This window comes from Monodon monoceros, unplaced genomic scaffold (assembly GCF_005190385.1).
Source record: "Monodon monoceros isolate NGI ecotype Baffin Bay Population unplaced genomic scaffold, NGI_Narwhal_1 Super_Scaffold_1, whole genome shotgun sequence".
In the NCBI taxonomy this organism is placed as follows: domain Eukaryota; kingdom Metazoa; phylum Chordata; class Mammalia; order Artiodactyla; family Monodontidae; genus Monodon; species Monodon monoceros.
Window position 1 is genome coordinate 76,188,423 of NW_021703765.1, and position 27,720 is coordinate 76,216,142.

At 35.1% G+C, this 27,720-nt stretch overlaps 1 protein-coding gene across 1 annotated transcript in view; it reads right to left on the bottom strand.

The window, feature by feature from the left end:
* The window catches only part of TAOK3 (TAO kinase 3), a 185,910-nt gene that overhangs the window by 56,757 nt on the left and 101,433 nt on the right, over positions 1-27,720 (bottom strand). Inside the window, exons 3-9 of the mRNA XM_029233955.1 lie at positions 25,790-26,009; positions 16,837-16,908; positions 16,343-16,444; positions 12,509-12,554; positions 11,506-11,602; positions 8,986-9,099; positions 7,699-7,790 (exon numbers count right to left, since the gene is read on the bottom strand). Coding sequence (XP_029089788.1) covers positions 7,699-7,790; positions 8,986-9,099; positions 11,506-11,602; positions 12,509-12,554; positions 16,343-16,444; positions 16,837-16,908; positions 25,790-25,909 — 643 coding nt within the window. The 5' untranslated portion in view covers positions 25,910-26,009. The remainder of the gene's footprint in view (positions 1-7,698; positions 7,791-8,985; positions 9,100-11,505; positions 11,603-12,508; positions 12,555-16,342; positions 16,445-16,836; positions 16,909-25,789; positions 26,010-27,720) is intronic.

Consider the following 27,720-nt stretch of genomic DNA (forward strand, 5'->3'; position numbering starts at 1 on the left):
CAGATTACATGACTTAAAAGGACTAAAGCACTTATTATCTGGTCCTTAGCTGAAAGCTTGTCAGCCTTTACTGTAGAATATAATAGTCTGCATAGAAGCTTCTAGATAAGCAACAGAACAGGAAACAGAAGTGCTTTGAAGCTACCTTGTGATATCTAAGCCATTTTACCTCCAAAGAAAGGAAAAAGGTGAAAGCATAAAAAAGCTGAATTAATTAAATTAAAAGAAAAAAAACAGTGATTTATTTAATTTAAAGATAATGATCAAGTTTTTTCTGAATGCTCCATGTATGTTTTATGAGATCAAGGTTCAGAGAAGCCTTTGGACACTGCTCTGCTTGGCAAAGCTCATGCTAAATTAGAGCACCTAGACTGAGCTTTATTTTAATAAAGAAGATCAGAGAGTACCCCATCTTTGGATAAACACTTCATGAAAAGGCAGATTTCTTATGAACAAATATGGTTGACAACCGTAATAATTAATGATAATAATAATTGCTACCACTTATTGAGTTCCTATTACATGTCATGCATTCACTTAAGGTATGTTACATATGGTATGTTATTCGTAATTCTCAAAACAGCTTGTCAAGATAAGCACTATTACTTCAATTTCCCAACAGAAGGAACTGGGGTAAGCTAGTCTAAATAATGAAACCAAGCCACACAGTAAGTGGCTAAATTGGGATTTCAACCCAGTCCTGTAAGACTCCAAGACTTGTCTTTTCACTAGACCTCAGTGCCCCTTCAATTATTCTGTGCATTTTATAATAGATAGTACTGGTATTTCAATATGAAAAAAAAAAAAAGGAAGAAGAAGCTTTATAAGACTAAATATACCCCTGTCCCCTCAACAGCCATCACTACATTCATTTATTAACACAAACAGTGAGTGGCAATAATAATGTGGAAGAAGAAAATTCCAGGCAGAGGAACTATGAAACAACATTTATGTTTTTTTCTTTTTTTCCCTTGGAGAATGCATTTCTGAACACAGTCAATTCCCTGTCGATGCTGATGAACCATTTGCCAGCTTCTACCATGGTCTGTGCTGGTGAACTAAGGGTCTATAGCTTAAACAGAAGAGTGTCAGATTAATTTCTCTTGAAATAATCTCAAAAAATAAAATATCTGGTGACTGGACAATTTCAATGTCCAAGAAGCTTCCAAGGATGCATGAATTTACCTAGGTTTTTCAGCAGAAGATCAATTTATCAAAAGATAATTTGTAAAGCAGGTTTAACCGCTTAGGGACCTTGGAGTCTGATCCAGGAAAGAGAGAGAGTGCCAGCAGCATTATCATCTTCCTGCTTTCTAATGACACCTCAGTGGTTCAATGTACAGATTAGGGGCTTTTAAAAAACATACACTGTTATAACATATATATGGAATCTAAAAAAAAAAAAAAAAAAGGTTCTGAAGAACCTAGGGGCAGGAATGGAATAGAGATGCAGACGTAGAGAATGGACTTGAGGACATGGGGAGGGGGAAGGGTAAGCTGGGATGAAGTGAGAGAGTGGCATGGACATATATACACTACCAAATGTAAAATAGATAGCTAGTGGGAAGCAGCCGCAGAGCACAGGGAGATCAGCTCGGTGCTTTGTGACACCTAGAGGGGTGGGATAGGGAGGGTGGGAGGGAGGGAGACGCAAGAGGGAAGAGATATGGGAACATATGTATATGTATAACTGAGTCACTTTGTTATAAAGCAGAAACTAACACACCATTATAAAGCAATTATACTCCAATAAAGATGTTTAAAATATATATATACACTGTTGTAGAAGAGATATCATAAGGAAAGGGGACAACACATTATTCAGGCACTATCTACAACTTTCACTGTAATTTCAACATTAAAAGTAAAATTTAAAGTATACTGCCTGTACCTGGAATTTCATTAAACCTGAAACATACAGAAAACTTAGAAAAATCATTGCTTAGGTTTATATATGCAGCAGTTTAATCATCTTTCATGTAAAAAAAAATACCCTTCTTTTATGTGTCCATTAACAAGATTAATGCCAAGGAAATAGAGATGTATAGTAAAGCTGTCAAAGAGGTACTTGTATGGTTTATTACATTACCAGTATAATAAAGTTTGAATAATTGCCGAGAATTTAAATGTCCTTGGTAACAATTTTATTTTATGAATATTAACTGAGCATGTACTACCATCTTTCTCTGAATCTAAGATGTCATTGACAATAAGATGCATCGCAATTTAAGATGTACCACTATTTTATGTATAACTTAGAACAAAATGCTGCCAATTATAATCACAAAATGCTGTTGCCTGTAAAATACCTCCCAGTTTAAAGAGATGTTAAAATGTAAATTAAAAATTTCATAAGATATGATATATACTAGGATTGTGCTGATGATGCCTAACATTTACTGAACACATACTATACACCAGATGTAATAATAAGCACTTTATGTCCACATTTTCATTTAATCCAGACAATCCCCATAAGGTAGGGGATCTTATTATGCAAATTTCACAGACAGTTAAAATAACTTGACCAAAGTCATACAACTAAAAAATGGCAGAGCTGGAATTAGTACTCAAGTTTATCTGACTATACAGTCTGTGCTCTTAGGCATAATTTAATACTATCATCTATCAATTTGAAGGACTAGCTGTTGTGGAGGATAAGACAATTTGGGAGAAGGCTACTCTGTTCTTTGATTCAGTAAATCATTTTATAAAAGGCAATCAAAGTTAGGCTGATATAGAGAGCATGTTGTTATATATATTTCAATTCCTTTTTATAAAATGATAAAATCAGAAATTAAGCACATTTCCTCTCCTGTCTCAAGAGAGGAAATACTAAGGTACCTCCTGGGATCTGCACCTATTTTGCCAATGTCGACTGCTGTTTGAAACTCCAGTCATTACTACATCTACATAGTACAAAAACTGATGTGATGACAATCCTGAATCATCATAAAAGGGCGTGTGTTGTTTGCTCTATTTAATTAGGTTGGGAAGGGCAGAATCATGTTATATTTTAGAAAAATTTCGGTAAGAAAAAATCTTGCTGAGACAATGGGTGGGCACTAATTAGTTGTAAGGTTCAACTCCAGGGACATCCCTTTAAAGTGTTGTAACTGAGGAGTTGCTATTACAGTTGCAGTGTTACAAGTAAAATTTTGGTTCACTTTAGAATATAAATGACAAAAATAGGAATAATCCTACATATGAATGCAGTCAGCTGTTTTGAGCATTGATATATGCCAAGCACTATGTTAAATACTTTACATATGTTATCTCATTGAAGTCTGACAATACCTATGCTATATGTATTGTTAGTTTCATTTAGATGAGAAAACTGAGGCTTAGGGAAGTTTAGAAAATTGTCCAAGGTCTCATCGTCAGAATCAACACGTTACACAACCCCAGAAGGTGTCATTCACATCCTAGACTATGAGAATGCCTGCTGGTGTTATATGCAGCCACACATAACTGTCCTGCCAGCTAAGTGCTGGTAAAGCCAAGATTCAAATCCAGGGTGTCTAATTGCTAACTCCATGCTACACAGAGAATAGTTTGGTTTTTTTTTTCAAACCAAAGGAATGTACATTTATTTCTAATTTAAAAAAAGTTAATTTGATATTTGAAATACATAAAAATTTGCATAGTATTATAACAGACACCTACTGCTTAGATTTAACATTATTTTGTCATATTTGTTTCAGATATTTCTTCTAAAAAAAAGTGAGATATAACTATTCCTCTTCTGCCCTCCAGAGTTTACTATTCTGAGATGGTATCTCTTACATCTATGTTATGTTTTATTAGTATATATATGCTCATAAATAATATATAAAATTGTTTATAAAGCTTTCATAATTGGCATCGTACTGTACCTAAACTTCAGTGACTTTGTTCATTAACTATTCAATGTTATGATTTGAGATTTATCCATGATGATACATGTAGATCCAGCTCATCATAAGAATTTGGTTGTTTCCACCATTTCTTGCTTCTACAAACAAGGTTGCAGCCTCACACATGTTCCAGTGTACGTGCATAAAATTTCTAAAGTGTATACTTAGAAGTGAAATGTTGAGTCACTGACACTCCTCATCATCATCCTTACCAGATGCTGCCAACTTGCCCTTCAAAGTGGTTATACCAATTGACATCCCTATTACCAGATGCTGCCAACTTGCCCTCCAAAATGTTTATACCAATTTACATTCTTATCAATAGTGTATGAGAGTTCCTGTTTCTTTAGCAGCTTCTCCAAATTTATTAACCTTCGACTTAAAAAAAAATTTACCAGTCTGATGTGAAATAGTTTTAACTTGCATTTCCCTGATTACTAATGATGCAGAGTATCTTCTGATGCTTGTTGTCCATTTAGGTCTTCTTTTCAATGTTAATCGCTTGATCATATTCATGCCCATTTTTTCTACTGGCTATTTACCTTTTTCTTTTTGGTAAAGAAATTGTGAGAGTTCTTTATAAATTCTGGGCCAATACTCTGTTGGGTAGATATGTTTCAACTACTTTCTATCAGTCTATGCTTACCTTTTAATTTTTGTGTTTTATATAGCTTTATATTTTAAAGTACTAATAGTTATCATATTTGTCATTATTTTTTAAATATTGTTTAGAAAAATTCTTCCCTATACCCATAAAGGTATACTCCTAGAATAATATAATATTAATTATACTTACATAGTGCTTATTACATGCCAGGCCAGGTTTTAAGTACTTTATATTCATTAATTCTTTAATCTTCATTATAATAGCACCTACTTCATGGGATTGTTATCTCTGTATTATAGGTAAGGAAACTGAGGCATAAAGGATCTTTTCCTAAAAGTTTTAAAATTTTACTTTCGAGTATTTAACTAAAATCTGGAATTTATTTTTGTGTATGGCATTTGCTAGAAATTTAATTTTGGTTTTTATCATATAATTAACAAATTGTCTCATATTATTAATCAAAGAGGCCATCCTTTCACCACTGATCTTTAATGTCTTTTTTGTCTTATACCAAAATCTGACTTATAGATGAGTCTGTTTCTAGGCATTCTAGTCTGTTCTATTGACCATATTGATTTAATTATTATGGTTTGGACTGTGGTATAGTGACTCTTCTGTCCAAATTCTGTTTCTTCAGAATTGTCTTGACAGGTTTTGGCTCTATGAATTTTAGGGCTACCTTGTCAAATTCTACAAAATATTTCTGGAAGTTTGTCATGAATCCTTTTAAAAGTATGCGAATATTTCTGCGGAGTGCCCCCCGAAATCAGTGTTAATAAGATGAATTTGTTCCGTATGAAACAGAGAATAACACAATATCAGAAACTAAAAAAGAAATCTACCACCTCAATATCCATTCATAGAGGACCAGTCAAATAAACCATGGTATATCCATATAATGGAATAACATAATGCCAGTAAAAAATGAAAAAGTGTCTAAGTTACTAATATAAAACAGTGCTCCAAGATGGTATTAAGTGAAAAATCAAAGTATAGAACCAATTGTATATGTTAATTTAGGAGTAACAGGGAATATAGTAAGCATATATACATATTTCTAGAGTCGTCCCTCAGTAACTGTTGGGGACTGGTTCCAGGACTCCCCCAGCCTGCCCCAGAATACAGTATTTGTGGATGCTTAAGTCCCTTATATAAAATGCCATAGTTTTTGCATATAACCTAATCATATCCTCCCATATAATCACCTCTAGATTACTTATAATACCTGATACAATGTAAATGTCATGTAAATAGTTGTAAATACAATGTAAATAGCTGCCCAAAGAATGGCAAATGCAAGTTTTGCTTTGCGGAACTTTCCAGAATTTTTTTTTCCCAAATATTTTTGGTGTGCAGTTGGTTGAATCCATGGATATGGAAGGCACGGATATGGAAGGTTATATATTATAAATACATACACACACACACACACAATAAATACATATATACATACATACACATATATAATATATATAAAAATATACATATTTGTAAAGAAACTCTGGAAGGATATACAAGAAATTAATAACAGAGGTTCCCTGTGTGTGTTTACAGGGGTGGGGAAGGAATTGTATGAATAGGGCCGGGGTAGAAGAAGTCCTTTCACTGCCTATCTTTTTATATTTTTTGATTTACAAAACACATGAATGTTACTTATTTTAAAAAATTAAGTAAATATTCTGTTTCCTCCTTGAATTGTTTTTTTTTCTTCACTAACATCTCTTTAGTATTAAAAAAAAAAGACAAATTGTGTATCTTTATCATATGTTTCTTTGTTGGAAGAGGTCAATGAAGCAACTGGAAATGCAATACAAACATATCCCAAGTCATCTCTGTAGGCCAAACATTTTAGGGAAAGAGAAAACTATACTCTGAGAATCAAACTGAACTTAGAAATCCTTAGGACAAATTTGGATAACAATATAGAAGAAATTAAACCAAAAAACCCTATATTAAACAATATAGAAGAAATTAAACAAATTTTAAAGCTCGACAAAGAAATTTTTAAAATGGATTTTTAAAAAACTAGACATATTTATATAAATTTTAAATAAAAAATCTAAATAAAGGCACTGTTGTGCTGGAGCCAGCTCACACTGGCTTTGGAAGGTTAGCTGTGCATACCTTTCTCCAACTCCACACTTAGTGATTCAAACTGATAACGTGAAATTGGCTATGGTGGGGATACTTACACCACAGAATTTGGCAAATGCTACAAAATGCTTCCCCTCGCCCCCCAGGGGGGTCATTGGTTAAAATTACCAGTATACCAATGGATAATGGTAACTTTAAGTTATACTAAAGTTCAAAATATGCAACCAGAGGACTGAGATTCTGTGGTATGTTAGACAATTTTAGATAACTGCAACAATATTTGGAGGATGACTTTAAAGCTGGGGGTATCCCCTAATATGAAGTTTTCTCTGGGGTTGCTCTCTATATAGGTCAGTTTTTATTCATTTTATTTTTGGCTCCGTTGGGTCTTCGTTGCTGCGCGAGCTTAGAGCCGCGAGCAGGGCTACTCTTCGTTGCGGTGCGTGGGCTTCTCACTGCGGTGGCGTGTCTTTGTTGCGGAGCACGGGCTTCAGTAGTTGTGGCTCGCGGGCTCTAACCGCAGGCTCAGTAGTTGTGGTGCATGGGCTTAGTTGCTCCGTGGCATGTGGGATCTTCCCAGACCAGGGCTCGAACCCATGTCCCCTGAATTGGCAGGTGGATTCTTAACCACTGAGCCACCAGGGAAGTCCCATGTCAGTTTTTAGAGTCCAATCTTTAATAAGCCTACCATTACTTTTGCTATTACTTTTTAGAGTCCAATCTTTGATAAGCCTGCTATTACTTTTCCAGATTTCCCTTATACAAATAGGAATGTAAATTAAGTAATGAATATTACTATGAAGGACATATATCATCACTCATGGTATGGAGAATGGATATTTTTCAAATATTAATTCTAACTATTGTATATTCTTACATTTGTTAGCTGCCATATCTGCTCAAAACTCTTTTTCTTAACTTAATATAGCAGAGAAAAGCAATCTTATGATGTTATACCAAAGCATAGAAAAAAATATAATAAATTCACATTGCCTAGCATATATATAGCAGTAACTCATTAAATAATCACTGGATAAATGAATTAACAATCAGAATACTGAGTGATTCTCAAAAGTACAATGAAAACAACTCTTTACTCACCCATTTCAATACAAGTGATCCCAAGTGACCAAATATCAACTTTCCCATCATACTGTCCTTCATCCATAGCTAAGATCACCTCTGGAGCCATCCTGCCAAACACAATGTACAAAACTCAAGTTGCAAATTAAAAACAAAATTCACCTGATAAAGTGATTCAATAAAATAGCTGTTTGGGGCATATTCTAAGTTTTATCTGATAAAGTTATAATTTTCTTACACAAATAATTTGAAAAAACACTGTTCAAAATATAAACAATATACTCAGTGATTTACATGAAACAATATATTTCACCAGATCATGGTTCCACCATTTACTATCCTTTGGTCTTGGCTAAGTTACTTAACCTTTCTGTATATCAGTTTCCTCATCCATAATATGGAGAGAATTTTATTAGCTACCTCAGAGAGACTGGTAAAGGATTAATATGTATGAAACATTTAAATAAACTACTTCAAACAACATGAAGAATACTTTATGCAATTACATAAAGCAATACAATCAGATATTTCAAAGATGTTACAAGTTGAAAAACAAATAAACTGGCTATAATAATGGATATTATTTTGTTTGTCCGTAATGGATTTTCATTAGGAGGGTAAGGGCCATATAGTTTAATATGCTTTGTTCTCTATTAGTGTATGTAAGTAGTTGCTTAATAGATACTATTTGATGATAGTGGAAAAATATTCAAATAGTAGCTGATTTTTTTTAGTAGGCAAGTAATTTTCCAGAGGTATAATTCATTCTCCAAGGTACAGTGAAATTCCAATGTATCTATGAAAGGAAGGAAAGGAGTCTTGAATAGAATGGGGTGAAACTTTAAGTCAGAATGACAAGTGAGGTAAAGTATCAGAGAATTCAACAGAAACAAGAATCTGGATTTCTTTCACTGAAAGGTAAAATTTATGCTCATTGGCTACAGAAGGTTAAAGAAACTACCTTGTTCTCGCCTAGAGACTCTGCCTGAAGAGAAAAGTTCAAAAGAAACTTCAAATGAAGTCTAAAACCTGAGCTTGGTCAGTGAGTTGATAATCCTACTCAGTTTACACACAGTGACATCAACCTTATTTGAACAATTTAAAGTCACTGGAAATTTTATACTAAGTCTGAGGGTTTCTTTTTTGCTAGTGAGTTTTCTATCCTTCCTAATGAAATCTCATTTGAGACACACGGTGAGACACTGTCAAAAACAAACAAATGAACAAACAGAACCAGTGCTATGGGTCCATCTTGTTTATATACACATATTTTAAAACTATGTCATGTTTTCTAATTCCACATACCAGTAAGGTGTGCCCACGAAGGAGTTGGCAGGAGAAGCCATTGAGGCAGATCCAAAATCAGCTAGTTTCACCTGACCTGGCTCTGTTAGAAGAATATTTCCTGCTTTAATATCCCTATAGGAAAAAATAAGAGGGTTAGAAAATTACTTTTCAATTTTGATTATGGAATAGGTCAGAGCATGCAATTAATAAGACAAAAACTTTATTAAAAAAAAAACCTTGCTCAGATAGCCAGAAGGGGATTTAGTGATTACTGCATGTTGTAAGGGGGCCCAGATTCCTTGGTGTACTTACTGGTAGGTCATAGTAATTACTAAAAGGTAGAGCTTTCTTTAGAGGGAGGGAATGCAATGAGAAAAAAGGCAGACATGGCCGACAAGGAAACCTACTCAGTTGCTACACTTACAAAATCATATTAGTTGCTGAATCCAGTCACCAACAGTATTGCTTGTGCTGGGGAAAATTGGCACCATCTGTAACTGCCTTTTTTTTTTCTCTTCCAAATTTCATGACATTTTTGGAGTCTAAACAAATCTTCAGTGACTCTGTATCAACTACCTACCAATAAACCTCAACTACACACATACCTTTTCTTTCTTGCCTGTGACCCTTTCTCTCTGCCTTTAATTGTAACTGCAACTCTAAGGCATTTGAGAGTACATGTTATAGAGAAGGTGTTATTTTAAAAATAACACTGTACAGTAAAAAGAAGACCCTGAAAGATCAAAACAAACAAGGATTAGGGGTTAGGAAATTGCATTTCTATTGTATTATTACAAAGAATCTCAAGTGGTTACTACTAAAACTACTAGATATTTTATGCAGCAAAAAGTTTAAAAAACATGATTTAAAAAAATTTAATCTTCAGTATGAAAATTTGGAATGAGAAGATGTGGACGTACTCCTTATTCTCTTTAAAAAAGTCATGAGGTGTAATGAGTACTAGGAACTAAGAATTGTACGTTGATGGGCAATGGAAATATAAAGCAGAGGGAATGAGGAAAACATGTTAAGTTGAAAATGAAAGGTTCAAATGCTCCCCAAATAACTTTTCCAAAAATCTTCCCTTGAAAATTCAGTTTCTTTCCTCATGAAGACATTAGGCATTGGAAGAGAGAACTAAAAAAAGCATTATTTATTTCTCGTACAACAGAAAATATCTTTTCTCTAACCCTGGCTTGCCTTTTAAATCAAAACAATAAGAATCTGAATTTATTTTTAAATAAAAAGCATTCTTTAAAAGCTTTTTGGCTTTTCAACTCTTTTTACCTATTAAAAAAGATAAAGTGTAGTATAGAATAAAACATTAAATTAATGTGAAAATTGAGGTGATAAAGGCACAGAAACCTGAACTGACCTTTAAAACAGGAGCAGGCAAAACTGTCATAAACAAGTTGGCATTCAGTAATGACATCTTAATACCAAAGATAGATAGATATACACTTTAAAGTTTATACATATATATACTTTAAAATTGTCAAATCCGTAAATTACAGTTAAATTAATTTTATCAATATTTATTAGACATGGTTGCGTTCATTCTTCATCCTTATGAATAAGCCAAATTCATGGCAGGAATTTTGGTCTGCCTATCTTGAGGGAGTTCTGCTTTGTGGTATGTACCAGTAACTGTGATGGCTACTCTAGGACGATTAAAACAGAAGCAAAAGGGGAACCGATGACTTAATAGTTTCATTTCTTCCTAGTAAATGTAAAATATTTTTTCTTCTGTTTTTGAGCCATCTCAGGTCCTTTATGCCTCCCTCATATTCCACTACTTGGCCACCATTCATTAAAGTAACAGTACTAGAAGTTCTTTACTGAGAGAAGGAAAAATTGGTAACAACATCTTTGTTAAGAAGTTAGTGGTGGGAAGTAGGTTGGAAAGAGGAGAGTGGGGCTGTGATAAAGAAAATGTAATTTAGAGGGAAGCCTTGGATTAGGAGTTAGAAAATCTGAGTTTCAATCTTTATTACATAAATGCTAGGAAACTATGGGCAAGTTATTTAAATCTTTTTAAGTCTCAGTTTCTTCATCTACCAAAATGAAGACAATATACCTTCCTAAATATCTATATGGACTAAAGAAATGCAAAAAATGTAAAATTGATAAAACAGCATATATTTACATGAGATTGATTTGTTATTTGCAACAGGAAAGGGAGAAGAACTCAGCTAGGAAATAAATATATGCAAGGAAGGCTAATTTTCTTTCCTTTTTTTCTTGACAGTATCAAAAGGTTGCTGGGCTCTTCTTCAAATTTCCCTGCAACACTATGCCTGGAGAATAGTTACCTACAGAACAGAGATGATATAAGTCTTTGTGGTTATATGCGAGAGACCGAGAGATAGGAACTAAATTTGGGCAACCTTACTCTTTACATCCAGAAGCAGCAGCAATCTATTTGCTTCCCATAAATTCTTAGGCACCCTAAAAATTGGAGCATGCACTAATTTTCAAGGTTCCTTGAACAGACTGTCCTGTAACTGAAATGAAAATGTAACTGGCCTCTAATCTTACCTATGAATCAATGCATGAGAATGCAGGTAGGCTAGCCCCTGCAAGGCACCGTGAGTAATGGCAGCAATCTCCACTTCCTGAAGTGGTTTTTTATGAACTGAGGAAAAAAAAAAAAAAAGCCAGGAATAGATGATCAGTTTCATTCCTATTTTTATTATATTATACAGCTATAGCAGGCTGAATTATATACTTTTTCTTAAATGACAATTTGGGAACACGTTCACCTAAATACATAGGATATATATTTTCTATAGAATAACAATAAATAACCAGATAACAGGAAACTGAAGCATAAAAACAAACAAACCCCTTCAAAATAAAATAAAACAAAGCCTGATAATCACTGCAACAATTGTTAATTTACTTGTCAGTTGCAAGTCAAAGCCACACTGATTCCAGCTGGTCAGGCCCAAATTTACAAGCCCCTCTGACATTTTAAGTGTCTAGAGTGTTTTAGGTTGCATTATTCTCCTCTGCCGCAAGCCATGTATAGTACCCCTTCTAACTACAGGTTTTCATTATTTGTGAAAGCAGCTAATAAGCAATTTCTATTCAGAGATCATGGATAATATAAGAAAGTTTTTTTTTAATGTAAATTTTAACTCAGTCTCTGATTATAACAGCGTCTGCAGAGGAGAACTGGGTCAGTCAAGAGATGTGAAAGGGTTAAATATCAATATAATTTGGATACCGATACCATCTACCTCTGTTTCATACATACACATGAATTTGATGTTTTTGGCTACACATACTACATCACACAACCCAAACATTTTAATAGTACCTGCCCTGGATGGGCCATGAATTAAAACAGCGGGAGGGCTGCTAATCATTACTCAGATATTTTCAGCGACATGGCAGAGACAGAGTCTGCATGGCTTATCCACATAACCCTTAAGTCTAAGTCATTAACCATTCAGTTTGCCCAAGGTGTGCTTTAATACAGGAGTAGACAACATTCTGGTCAAGGTAAAAAAGAAGGGGATAGTGCTTTTATCCTTACCTTCTAACAAATCAGAGGCTGAGCCTAAGCAATATTCCATCACCAACTGTAACAGATTGAAATAATAACCAGAATAATGTAGGTTAATAAGAAACTGCTAAAACCAACCAACTAACCAAGGAACTACGAATACTAGGAGAATAAATATTCTGATTCATCTGAACCTGTTATTGTTATTTCCTATCTGAAATCGGAATTTCTGTTTTTGTTATTTCCTATTTGAAACTGGAATTGGTCTAAGACAATATGGGGATTATATTTAAGGATTTAAGGTGGCTAGGTTGGAGTATAAATTAAATTTTGTAACTTGGAAAGTGGCAACCAAATAAATGAGCCAGTAAAATCTATACTGGGAATTATTAGTTAAATAATACAAACAAGTAAGCAGTAAATTCCCTACTTTTACATTTTAAAAAGTTCTGGGACTTCCCTGGTGGTCCAGTGGTGAAGAATCCACCTACCAATGCAGGGAACATGGGTTTGATCCCTGGTCGGGGAACTAAGATTCCACATGCTGCAGGGCAACTAAGCTCTTGCGCACCTCAACTAGAGCCCTTGAGCCCTGGAGCCCATGTGCCACAACTACAGAGAGAAAACCCGCACGCCACAACTAGAGAGAAGCCCGCGCGCTGCAATGAACGATCCTGCATGCCTCAGTGAAGATCCCCTGTGCCACAACTAAGACCCAATGCAGCCAAAATATAAAATAAAATAAAATAAAATTGAAAAGTTCTAAACAAGAAAACATTGGTTAGAACTCAATCTAAAGATGTATCCTGGGGCTTCCCTGGTGGTGCAGTGGTTGAGAGTCCGCCTGCCCATGCAGGGGACACGGGTTCGTGCCCCGGTCTAGGAAGATCCCACATGCCGCAGAGCAGCTGGGCCCGTGAGTCATGGCCGCTGAGCCTGCGCGTCCAGAGCCTGTGCTCCGCAGCGGGAGAGGCCGCAACGGTGAGAGGCCCGCCTACCGCGCAAAAAAAAAAAAAAAAAAAAGTATCCTGCTATGTATTATTACATTAGCTTGAATTCCTGAGAGATGGAATATTTCAATTTATATCTTAAAATATTTCTAGAACAATACTATTACATTAATATTGATATTTATTGGCTTTGCAATGTTGGGAGGCTTGTGAAAAGCAAAAATGAGAAAACTCTTTCTTTACTCTCATCTTAGATATTTTAGGCATTCCAGATTACTACTGATTTATAGCCAAGGTCAGAACTGGAGTGCTCAGTGACCAATCTCCACACGTATACACACAAGCACACACACACCTACAAATTATTATTTTGTTATTCTAAAAAAACACAACATGCTTATTATGAAATACAAATTTCCTATAATCACACAGACACAACTACTATTAACATATTGGTTCCTTCATTAAAAAAAATTAATGTGAAAACATTTATGTATTATGTACCCTGCATTACTGGAATATTTTAGAAGGATATGAGATATAATATTATATATTATTATATGTCATATATTATTATAATATATAATTATACATAACATAACACACACATCTTATATTTTTCTGAATTTATTCCAGTAGCAAGGTACACAATACATAATATATCATATATCATACATATATATTATTATATATAATAAAGACATACATCTACTTTATTAAATTTATTATATATTTATAGATGTAATTAAATATACATAATGTATAAAAATTATTCCATTTTTGGAATAATCTAAAACAATATGAGAAACTTTAAAGTTTAGAAACTTTATTATAGTTTTCTGCTTTACATTAAAAGTAAGCAGATTCAGGGCTTCCCTGGTGGTGCAGTGGTTAAGAATCCGCCTGCCAATGCAGGAGACCTGGTCTGGGAAGATCCCACATGCCACACAGCAACTAAGCCTGTGCGCCACAACTACTGAGCCTGCTCTCTAGAGCCCGCATGCCACAACTACTGAAGCCCGCGCGCCTAGAGTCCGTGCTCTGCAACAAGAGAAGCCACGGCAATGAGAAGCCCGTGCACCGCAACAAAGAGTAGCCCCCGCTCGCCGCAACTAGAGAACAGCCCATGCGCAGCAACGAAGACCCGATGCAGCCAAAAATAAATAAATAAATAAATTTATTATTAAAAAAAAAAGTAAGCAGATTCAGAAACATTAATTTTACTTCTTATTGTGAAATGAAAGCATCCACATAAGTGAATATTATAATGAACATTAGCCTTTTAGGTGCACTATTTTTCTTTTTTCTTCAGCTTTATTAAGGTATAATTGACAAACAATATTTTTAATCAGTTTTGATGGAAACATTTCTCAACTGTATTACTCAGTTTTCTAATTTATTTTAATTTTTATAATTAAATTTTTTTTTTATTTGTTTATTTATTCTTTCGACCGCGCTGTACGGCTTGCAAGATCTTAGTTTCCTGACCAGGGATGGAACCTGGGCCCTCAGCAGTGAAAGCACGGAGCACTAACCGCTGGGCCGGCAGGGAATTCCCTCTAATTTCTTAAATTATGTAAATTAATACAAACATATAATTTCCTTAAACTGAGTATAAGGAAAATGAACATAGAACTTTAGAACCGACTAGAGTATGTTTATAGTTATGGGTCTATTTTTTAAATTACATGTTAACTCTGTATTTCTGTTCCAAACATTCTTTTCCCAATTATTCCATAACACAAGGGCACCTGAGCTGTGGCTGGCCGTTTGCCCTTGACAATTATCAGCTCTAGTTGCTCTGCTTTTAAATTGTTAGGTCTGCTTTCTAACTTCCCCAACTTCTTCCTTCAGGTCAAATTAGTTATGGCTATTTGTATGCATGTCTCCAGCAGCTTTAGTTCTATGAGTTCCTTCTAATTAGCCTATCAAATCCTTATAGACAAACACTAGGTAACCAAACTTATTAGCATTCTATGTAATCTAAGAGTAAACAGGCTTCAAATAAGAGCTCGGAGGATTTTCTGAAGTTTTGAAACACATGATATCTAGCACTTGATTTTGTAACATTTATTCTGCCTGCTCAAAATCCCTTTCTTGACTCCTTCAAGACAGCTGAGATTGCCAGAGAACTGATTTCCATAGAATGAGATACTCCTCTTATTAACTTCTTCTGCTCAGTACAGAAGCAATGGCTCTAGATATCTTAAGAATTCCTTGAGCAGAAAGGTTTATGTTTAACCTTTGATATTCTATCTGGGAACAAAAATTCCATTCCCTAATTGGAGATTATGTACAGGAAAGGACTTGTACATTGGTAAGTATTCAATAAATGATAGTGATATTGAATACTTTAAATTGGAATGTGCAATCCCATAAAGTACAAGGTATAGCATTTACTTGTTCTAGACAATGTCTAATGTGCTAACCTAAAATCAGAAACAAAATCATGTAAAATAAAAATATAGTAAGAAGATAGATTAATCATAATCCGGGCTCTGTTTGGTAAAAAACTTAGACAGTGATGGTAATATCAAGCATAATTCCAAATTTGGGGGGAATTGGAGTAGGGGATGAGAAATGACAAAGATAAAAATTCTAGGATGAGAATAAAAGGCACTGCTTTTTACTTTTGCAAATAAATCATTATAAAATGATGTTAACTTTTCACTCTCTCTTTGTTGAGTGTTTAAGAATAAAATTTCCTATAGACTAGATGTCATGCTTAAACTTACAGAATGTATACCATAATGGCACACTCTGAAGTAACAAATGTTAAATACTGACAAACAAAAATCACATGGGACAGAAATGGGCTGATAATTTTTCAGACCAAAGAGATAATAGAAAAAAAGGAAAAGAAAAAAATTTTAATAGGAAAAAATAAAAAGACAATAGAGGTCCTCTTACTTACCCAAGCGGTGTGCTCTTTCAAGTAACAACCTTTGTATTCAATAGTATTAGGATGCTTCAATTGTCGTAAAAATTTGACCTCCTTAAGAATATCTTGCCATTTCTATTTAAGTCAGAAAGAAAATATAATAATTTTTGAACAGAAAACAGTATTTTATTTTCAAGTATACATATAAAATAGTCTTTTCATTATTTTAAATGGACAAAGAGAAAGTTTAATACATAAGGAAGCAATTTAAACTTGCGTTATTTCTTGTTTTAGTACCTATAAATTAAATCAATCACCAAATATATTATAATAAATCCATTACACTAATCCATGTTCTATTCCACAAAATAGTTGACTGAGGTAGAATATTAGGAACGTTTATTATATGCTCCACAAGAAGGGAAAAAAAGAACTGTGATAAAGAAATGCTTAAAGAACTTTGTTTCTACTGTGAATTTCATATTAACCTGCTATGTCAGTTTAGGTACACAATGTCTTTAACATACCTCATGTGCCTGCTTCCCACTGTAGGACATTTTCTTAACTGCCACAACCTCATTGGTGTGAGCATTTGTGGCCTGTGTTAAGAGAGTAGGGAAAAAAGGTTAAAAAGAATGAACGATGTTTCAGCCAGTTTAACTTAAATATTTGACTTGACTTTTATAACATTTCACCTTCATTCTCACAGTCTAAAGATGCTGCAACTTTTGATAGGCTAGACAGACATTTCCACCCCACTTCAAGGTACAACTTGTCTTTATCCCTTCCCATATACATTCAAAGGCTATAATGTAAAAAGGGATTAAGGTTTAACAAAACATATCCAATCAAAGAAGTCATATTTCCAAAATATCCATACTGGCTTCACCATGTAGAATGTCTACCAATGGAGAACCAGTTAAATAAATATGACACAGTCATGTAATGAAATAAACATTAAGAGAATGAGGTAATCAATATGTATATATGGTAATAGTAAAAAATATCATGACAAAAAAAACCTGTACAATATGATCTTCTTTTTGCAAAATAGTAATAATGATTGTATGTGTAGAAAAAATTATGAAAGAATTTATACCAGAAAATATATCAGTGGTAATCCCTGGATTATCAGATATATTATTATGTCTGAAAGAACTTTCCATGATGATGGAAATGTTCTATATCTACATCGTATATAGTAGCACGTCAAATGTGGCTAGTGTGACGAAGGAAGTGGATTTTAAATTTAATTTTAATTAACTTAAAATTTAAAAAGTGGCTACTGTATTAAACAGTGCAGCAAAGGATAACATTAATCTTAAGAGGGACTTCCACTTTCAAAGGTGCTTATATTTTACGGTAAGAATGTATCACATAAATACATACACACATTTATGTGTATGTATTCATCTATAAAGGTTGCCTTGTCTCATAATTATCTCTATATATCTTCTCCATACTCAAAATATAACAGTTCATTGAAAGCACGCCTGAAAATCATAAATACCTCAGATGTAATAATCTTTTCCTCCAAATTTACTTAAGAAATTTAAAAATATTTCTAAAAATTTTCAGAAAAATAAATATAAGACATTAAACATTATCTAATCTTAGCCTTCTTTAATAACAGGGCTCTGCACCAGTGTCATACCCCTGATTTAAGTAAGCTACTTCGGTTCTATGATATTACTATTGTGGAATAATAAAGCAATAGCAGTGTTTCTGAAGTAAAACTGGAATTCACTCTCTGGTAAAATAAGGTCACCAATTTTAATAGAAAAATGTCTAATCAGTTTCTAAAATACAATTAAAGAAGCTCCTCAGATAGAGCAGTGTCTTCTTTCTAATTAAAAAAAAATTTAATTCCAACAATAAACAATAATGTTGATGTAAAAAGAATTCAACCCCAGAGTCTTAATTAATGCCAAAATGCAGAGAAAATGGACACATACTAAAAACATTTTTTGTACAAGCACTAAGGTAAAACTACATACTACAAAAGCAAGGTATCCACTAAGTTACAGTTTTCAAGTCGGCAGGACTCTGTAAAGGCATTTTTTAGGTATTTTATTCAGTTAGAAGGTACAGACTGACTTTTTTTAAAAACAAAGATCTCTCACATTTTGCTGGCTTTTAAAGTGTAACACTAAGGGACTTCCCTGGTGGTGCAGTGGTTAAGAATCCGCCTGCCAATGTAGGGGACAAAGGTTCGGTCCCCAGTCCAGGAAGATCCCACATGCCTCGGAGCAACTAAGCCCGTGAGCCACAACTACTGAGCTCACATGGCACAACTATGGAAGACCGCGTGCCCAGAGCCCGTGCTCCGCAACTAGAGAAGCCACTGCAATGAGGAGTGTGCACACTGCCACGAAGAGTAGCCCCTGCTCGCCACAACTAGAGAAAGCCTGAGCACAGCAACAAAGACCCAATGAGCCAAAAAATAAATAAATAAAATAAAAGTGTAACACTAAGACTGTGCTTAGGTGACAACAAGAAAGAAAAGTTGATGTAAATTCAGTAATACAATGAAGGTTAGAGTGACTGTGTCTGTAAAGAGGATATTTTGGGTATGAATCTATGTACTGTATAGCTTAAGGAGCCTGGGAAAGGTTTAGAAAATGCTCAAACAATGATGAATTTTAACTTTTAATGGGGTTTTTAAAAAACAAATCTGTACCCTTTATAGAAAGAAAAAAAAAAAGGCCCACACAAATGGAATCTGATAGTATTATCTAATTGCTTATTAAGGTTATTTATAATCAAGGCTTATCTGGAACAAGAGACATGAAAAAAGAATCACCCTAAAATAAAAATGTATTTCTTTACATTTATAGAGTTATCACTTAGAACTTGATAAGTATACTTGCTTATAGAACCTATCTACTGGGCAGAGACTTGAAATTTGAGAACATTTCCATTTATATATAGACGTGAAATTTTTAATCCATTTTATACTAGTTAAAATTCAGAACTGTAACAGAAACTTAAAAACAAATCAATATTTTAGTATAAAGGAAACTATCAATGGGGTTTCAGCTTTCCAATGCATCATACTGTATTATGAATGATTACAACTTCTAAACATTTCAAGTTTTATTCTTGAAACTTACATTCATACTTAACACTTCCAATAGTCTCAGAGGTCTCAGTAACCTTAAGCAAGATCACTGATTCACCACGTTCTTGGATTGGAAGAATCAACATTGTGAAAATGACTATACTACCCAAAGCATTCTATGGATTCAATGCAATCCCTATCAAACTACCAATGGCATTTTTCACAGAACTAGAACAAAAAATTTCATAATTTGTATGGAAACACAAAAGACCCCCAATAGCCAAAGCAATCTTGAGAAAGAAAAACAGAACTGGAGGAAACAGGCTCCCTGACTTCAGACTATACTACAAAGCTACAGTCATCAAGACAGTATGGTACTGGCACAAAAACAGAAATATAGATCAATGGAACAGGATAGAAAGCCCGGAGATAAACCCGCACACATATGGTCACCTTATTTTTTATTTTTTTTGTGGTACGCGGGCCTCTCATTGTTGTGGCCTCTCTCATTGCGGAGCACAGGCTCCGGACGCGCAGGCTCAGCAGCCATGGCTCACAGGCCTAGCCGCTCTGCGGCATGTGGGATCTTCCCAGTCCGGGGCACAAACCCGTGTCCCCTGCATCGGCAGGCAGACTCAACCTCTGCGCCAAGGGAAGTCCTGGTCACCTTATTTTTGATAAAGGAGGCAAGAATATACAATGGAGAGAAGACAGCCTCTTCGATAAGTGGTGCTGGGAAAACTGGACAGCTACATGTAAAAGAATGAAATTAGAACACTCCCTAACACCATACACAAAAATAAACTCAAAATGGGTTAAAGACCTAAATGTGGCCAGACACTATCAAACTCTTAGAGGAAAACATAGGCAGAAAACTCCATGACATAAATCACAGCAGGATACTTTTTGACCCACCTCCTAGAGAAATGGAAATAAAAACAAAAATAAACAAATGGGACCTAATGAAACTCAAAAGCTTTTGCACAGCAAAGGAAACCATAAACAAGATGAAAAGATGGGAGAAAATATTTGCAAATGAAGCAACTGACAAAGGCTTAATCTCCAAAATTTACAAGCAGCTCATGTAGCTCAATATCAAAAAAGCAAACAACCCAATCCAAAAGTGGGCAGAAGACCTAAATAGACGTTTCTCCAAAGAAGATATACAGATTGCCAACAAACACATGAAAGAATGCTCAACATCTTTGATCATTAGAGAAATGCAAATCAAAAGTACAATGAGATATCATTTCACACCAGTCAGAATGGCCATCATCAAAAAATCTACAAACAATAAATGCTGGAGAGGGTGTGGAGAAAAGGGAACCCTCTTGCACTGTTGCTGGGAATGTAAATTGATACAGCCGCTATGGAGAACAGTATAGAGGCTCCTTAAAAAACTAAAAATAGAACTACCATACGACCCAGCAATCCCACTACTGGGCATATACCTTGAGAAAACCATAATTCGAAAAGAATCATGTACCACAATGTTCATTGCAGCTCTATTTACAGTAGCCAGGACATGGAAGCAACCTAAGTGTCCATCGAAAGATGAATCGATAAAGAAGATGTGGCACATATACACAATGGAATATCACTCAGCCATAAAAAGAAACGAAATTGAGTTATTTGTAGTGAGGTGGATGGACCTAGAGTCTGTCATACAGAATGAAGTAAGTCAGAAAGAGAAAAACAAATACCGTATGCTAACACATATATATGGAATAAAAAAAATAAAAAAAAAGGTCATGAAGAACCTAGGGGCAGGACAGGAATAAAGACGCAGACCTACTAGAGAATGGACTTGAGGACATGGGGAGGGGGAAGGGTAAGCTGGGACGAAGTGAGAGAGTGGCATGGACATATATACACTACCAAATGTAAAAAAACTAATAGCCAGTGGGAAGCAGCCGCATAGCACAGGGAGATCAGCTCACTGCTTTGTGACCACCTAGAGGGGTGGGATAGGGAGGGTGGGAGGGAGGGAGATGCAAGAGGGAAGAGATATGGAGATATATGTATATGTATAGCTGATTCACTTTGTTATAAAGCAGAAACTAACACACCATTGTAAAGCAATTATACTCCAATAAAGACGTTAAAAAATACATAAATAAATGGGAAAAAAAAGTAAAATAAAGCACAGGGAGCCCAGCTCTGTGCTCTGTGACGACCTAGATGGGTGGGATGGGGGGGGTGGAGGTGGGAGGGAGGTCCAAGAGGGAGGGCATATAGGTATACATACAGCTGATTCACTTCATTGTACAGCAGAAACTAACACAACATTGTGAAGCAATTATACTCCAATAAAAAAAAAATCACTGATTCAAAATATATTTATTGAGAACTTACTACATATGTGTTTCCGATATTTTTATAACCATTTCCAGCTACATTTAGATTATTGTCAACTCTTTACTAGTTTATGGAGAAATACAAAAATTAAACATAAGCTTTTCCTTTTGCCCTATTTATTAAGCCTCAACTAAAACTAAAAGGTATTTATACCCAGAAGAACAAAACTAAATTATTTGCTTTAGGCGGATTATGGATGACATGCTGAATTCAACAAGGCAACACTAGAACCCTAGAAACTTTATAGTTGTCTTTTAAGTGAATACAAAAATGAACATGCTCAGTCCTTTTTATCTTCCTTTTAATAGAGTTTCTTACTATTTCAGTTTTACTCATGCTATTTTTTTTTTTTTTTTTACGGTACGCGGGCCTCTCACTGTTATGGCCTCTCCCGCTGTGCAGCACAGGCTCTGGACGCGCAGGCTCAGCGGCCATGGCTCACGGGCCCAGCCGCTCTGTGGCATGTGGGATCTTCCCGGACCGGGACACGAACCCGTGTCCCCTGCATCGGCAGGCGGACTCTCAACCACTGCGCCACCAGGGAAGCCCATACTCATGCTAATTTCTGAATTACTTATGTAAATCCATATACACAGAGATATTTCATCAATAGTTTCAATTTTCTCTGAATATAATATATATTCTCAGCTGATTGATCCTACAAGAGTCGTGCCAGCGTACAATTCACTTTTAATATATTTCCTGGCATCGTTCTGTGTAAAAGCTGTAAACTACAAAAAGTCTAACAGAATTATAGTGTTGAGGTATAAAAATGTTGGTTGCTAGACTCTGGTCTTTACAGCTTGCTAATATGATTCTGACTCTTGAAAAGTACTAATTAGCAGTTCCAAATTCTCGGAGTTCTTCATAATTCAAATACTTACCAGGTGCTCAAAATTTGTCAGGTACTGGGCTAAATGCTAGGGATAGAATTGTAAGTATGCCTAGTGCCTGTCTCTCTTCTAGTAGTATAGACAGCAAAAATGAAATCATAATTAATATAAAATTGCAACTGTGATATGTGTTACAAAGAAGGGTATGTGTTACTTTGGGAACCAAAAAATGGGGGATGTGATTAGGCAGGTCAGGCAAGGCTTCCCTGAATAAATGAGCCCTCAGCTGAGAGATAAAGGATAAAGTGGAGTTAAGAAGATGAAGATGGCAGGGGAAAACATTCCAGAGAGAACAGTTTATGCAAAGATCCTATGATGGATGATTAAAAGAAAACTTTTATATAATAACTAGAGCAATGAGAATAAGAGGGAATACAGTTCAGGTATAGAGGGATCACCTCATGAAGGACCTTATAGGCTGCCTACAGTGGGGAAGTTGAACTTAGCCTAAGAACAGAGGAGGAGACCCCCTGAAGGCTTTACAGAGAAAAGGTGATATGATCATATTTACGTGTTTCCGCTCTCCACCAACCCTCAAGCTCACTGTGGTGTGGACAAAAGACTGGAGACAGACCAGAATGGATGCACAGAGATCGGTTTGGAGGTTATTGCAGTTGTCCAAGTAAGAGATGGTAGTCTTCTTGGTTATAATGGTATGAGAGAGAAGAGGAAGAATCTGTCAACAGGGAGGAGCAACATGGGTCATATTACTGTGGCCCGTGAGAAAATCCATTTTTAAGGTGCTACCTATGTGACCACTGTAGATAAAAGGTTAAAGGCTTTTTAAAGTTTTATAGTAAAGTATCAGTTAATTCCCCTTTAAGCTGCTTTTTAAGTGCCTTACGGGTTTATAAGGGCCTGTACTCTACACTTTTGTATACAGGCAATATATAGTTAATGATTACATTTCAGTATCAAAGCCACCCAGGTATCTTTGTGATTTCCCTAGTCTATCATATCAACAAATAACACATATTCACATGATGCTAGTCAGAATAGCTCGCAATTTAAAACTTAAGAGTTGTTTATTTCTGGATTTTTCCATTTAATATTTTTGGACTGAGGTTGACTGCAGATAACTAAAACCATGGAAAGCGAAACTGTGGATAAAGGGGAACTACCATACTCTAGCTAACCAGACAGGACTTAGTCCCAAAAGCACTGGGTCTTCTACAGCAATGTAGGTCTCACTTTATCCCTAGCACAAAAGGCATGTTAGTAAGTTTCGAAGCATATTTGGTTTATTGTATTTATTCTAAAAGAGAACTGTGAGAGTGGTCTGGCTGATATTTAAATAGAAGAGTCAAACAGAGATTGCAACTACTCTCTGACTCTGGCCAAGAGAGATTCTGAGATGATGAATTAGTTACACAGTAACAGAATGAAAGTAATAAAAGATGATTGACTGAAGAAAGTATCTCTAAGCAAAACAAACAGGTCACAACCAAATATATACAGAACGTTTCTATTGTTAAAAAGTTCAAAACCGGCAAAACCAAATTATATTATTAGGGGTAGAGAAGTAAGTGGGTACATATAAAGAAATATAAGAAAGTCATCATCATAAAATTCAGCATAGTGGATTCTTCTAACAAAAAAGGGGCTTCTGGGGTGCTGGCAATATTCGATTTCTTGGCCTGGCTGGTGGTTATAAAGGGATTTATGTTTTAATTGTTCTTTAAATTATATATTAAAATATATGTGTGAATGTATTATACACACTTCTGTATATATGATATATTTGTAATTAAAAAAATCCTTTTAAAAAAATGTGTCTCAGTGAATGAGAAAGATAGGACTTTGGGCCGTAAATGCTACTCTAAGCCCAAAGACTAATATGAGGGTATTAACTAGAAAATTAGCATCCACTTCAGCAATGGAAGGTCACTTAATGATAAAATGTACTTGAGTGGGAGCCAAGTATTAGATGGGGGTGAGGGAGGAGAAGTGGTGGTAGTGCTGAGTATAGACATGAAGGGACGAAAGAGCATTCTGAGAAAACTCAGGCTGAAGATTTGGCTAGAAACAAAAGGATGAGTTCAAGATGCAATTAATAAAATCTCATTTGGAAGGACAACTAAAGATAAGCCCTATCCAGATGGAAGGACATAAAGGACCACTTAAAAAGAAAAGTCAAATACTGTTTGATTAAGAAAGAAATTATTTGCTAACAGGTTTGGAGGAGAAATAGGTAATATTACTTAAATATTACTTGCTTTAATGAACTAGTACTCTTAAGGAAGTATGTGTTAATTTGAGGTTGCAAACTTCTAAGGTTATTGAAATAAAGAACTATATTTTATGCAATGAATTTCAGGTGAATGATTTATGTTAACATTTCAGTCATTTCTCACTTTTGTCATCAGAAGATAATCACAGTCTTGGAATTCAAACTGACTCAATGGGGTTAAGCCTTATATCCCTTAACCTGAGATACTGACTTAACACGATTGTTACTAAAAATCTGTCAGTCTATCTGTCTGCGTAGATGTCCACTTGTCCATCCACCCATCCATCCATCATTTACTGAGTCCCTACTATTCAGACATTATACTAGCTATTGGGGATATAGCAATAAACAAGTAGATATAATTCCTGTCCTTATGGAGCTTATTATTTAGTGAGAGAGACATACATGAATCAAAAAATCTCACACATAATTATTCAATTATAACTGTGACAAATGCAACAAAGTACAAGCATAGGGTGTTATGAGACCATAAAGAAAGTCTTAATTTAGTGCTGGAGGGTTGAACTGGAATGGCTATCACATGGATTTAACACTTAAACTGATACCTGTAGGGTAAACAAGAGTTAGACAGGAATGGGGAAAACATGTACAGTTTTCTAGGCAGGAGGAATAGCATATATAAAGGCCCTGAGGCAGAAAAGAGTTTGGCATGTAAGGGAAATGAACAGGGTTCAAACACAAGCTTATATCTTTTTTGCACTACTCTGACAGCAGAGTCATTTGATATGGATACCATTGACTTGAATGATGCCTAGAATTCTAAGACTGGCTCTTCAGCAATGACTATTTGCCCCTACTGTAGACATCATTTAATTTGTAGAATAAACATTAAAACCAAGTGCATTTTACAAGTAATAGTTAGAATGTACAGAATTTAAACTTTCATAATTTGATCTAAACAATTTTTAATTACTTACAAAATAAACTGCTCCAAAACTTCCATGTCCAATTTCATGTAAACCAATAAAAAGTTCTTCAGGATCATCTTTGTAGAACAGATCAGCAATCTCTGGGTCCCTTGGCACCCCTTTCCGCATGATGACCAGTATGTGCAAGCACTTTGCTTTTGATATCCCAGTCAGCTTTCTCTCTCATTGACAAATATTTGGGGTGTGTGTGTGTGTAAAATTTCAGTACCTGCAGAAAAATAAGGTTTAACATTAACTTATTATACATTTTGTTTGGTAGCAATTACAGATTCATATTATCCATAAAAAGCATCTTGATCTTAGAAATTCAAAATAAAAAGACAAATAATCCAAAAGAAAAATGGGCAAAGGATCTGAATAGATATTACTCCAAAGATATAGAAATGTCCACTAACACATGAAAAGATGCTCCACACCATTAGTCTTTAGACAAATAAAATTAAAAACACATGAGATACCATTTTCATACCCACTAGGATGGCTATTATCAAAAAGTCAAATAATAAGTATTGGGAAGGATGTGGGGAAATTCAGACCCTCCAACACTGCTGGTGGAAATGTAAAATGGTACAGCCATTTTGGGAAACAGATTGGGAGTTCATCAAAAACTTAAACAGAGTTACAAGTTGACCCAGAAATTCCCACTCGTCGGTATATACCCAAGAGAAATAAAAGCACACGTCCACACAAAAACTTGGATATTGGTAGCTGCATTATTCAGCAACAACCCAAATGTCCATTTGGTGAATGAATAAACAAAATATGGTATATCCATGCCATGGAATATTATTCAGGGTTAAAAAGGAATGAACTACTGATACACACCACAACACAGGCGAAACATTAAGCTAAGTGAAGGAAGCCAGTCACAAAAGACTACACACTGTATGATTCCATTTATATAATACATCCAGCATAAGTAAATTTATAGAGACTAGCGGGTGAAGGAGAGTTGGGGGTGATAGCTAAAGGGTATGGGCTTTCGTTTTAGTGTGGTGAAATGTCCTAGAATTCATTGTGGTGATGGTTGTACAATTGTTCATATACTAAAAACTCTTTAGTTGTACTCTTTAAATGGGTGAATTGTATGGTATGAAAATTATATCTGAAACACAAATCAAAACTACAATGAGATATCACCTCAAGCCAGTCAAAATGGCTATCATCAAAAAATCCACAAACAATAAATGCTGGAGAAGGTGTGGAGAGAAGGGAACCCTCCTACACCATTGGTGGGAATGTAAATTGGTACAGCCACTACAGAGAACAGTATGGAGTTTCCTTAAAAAACTAAAAATAGAGCTACCATATGATCCTGTAATCCCACTCCTGGGCATATATCCAGAGAAAAACATGGTCCAAAAGGATACATGCACCCCAATGTTCACTGTAGCACTGTTTACAACAGCCAAGGCATGGAAGCAACTTAAATGTCCATTGACAGAGGAATGGATAAAGAAGATGTGGCACATATATACAATGGAATATTACTCAGCCATTAAAAAGAATGAAATAATGCCATTTGCAGCAACATGGACGGACCTAGAGATTGTCATACTGAGTGAAGTAAGTCAGAGAAAGAGCAAGTGGAATCTAAAAATAAATGATACAAATAAACTTACAAAACACAAACAGACTCACGAGAGACTTAGAGAATGAACTTATGGTTACCAGGGGGGAATGGTTGGGGGAAGGGACAGTTAGGGAGTTTGGGATTGACATGTACACACTGCTATACTTAAAACGGATAACCAGCAAGGACCTACTGTATAGCACAGGGAACTCTGCTCAATATTATGTAACAACCTAAAAGGGAAAAGAATTTGAAAAAGAATAGAAACAAGTATATGTATAACTGAATCACTTTGCTGTACATCTGAAACTATCACAGCATCGTTAATCAACTATGCTCCAATATA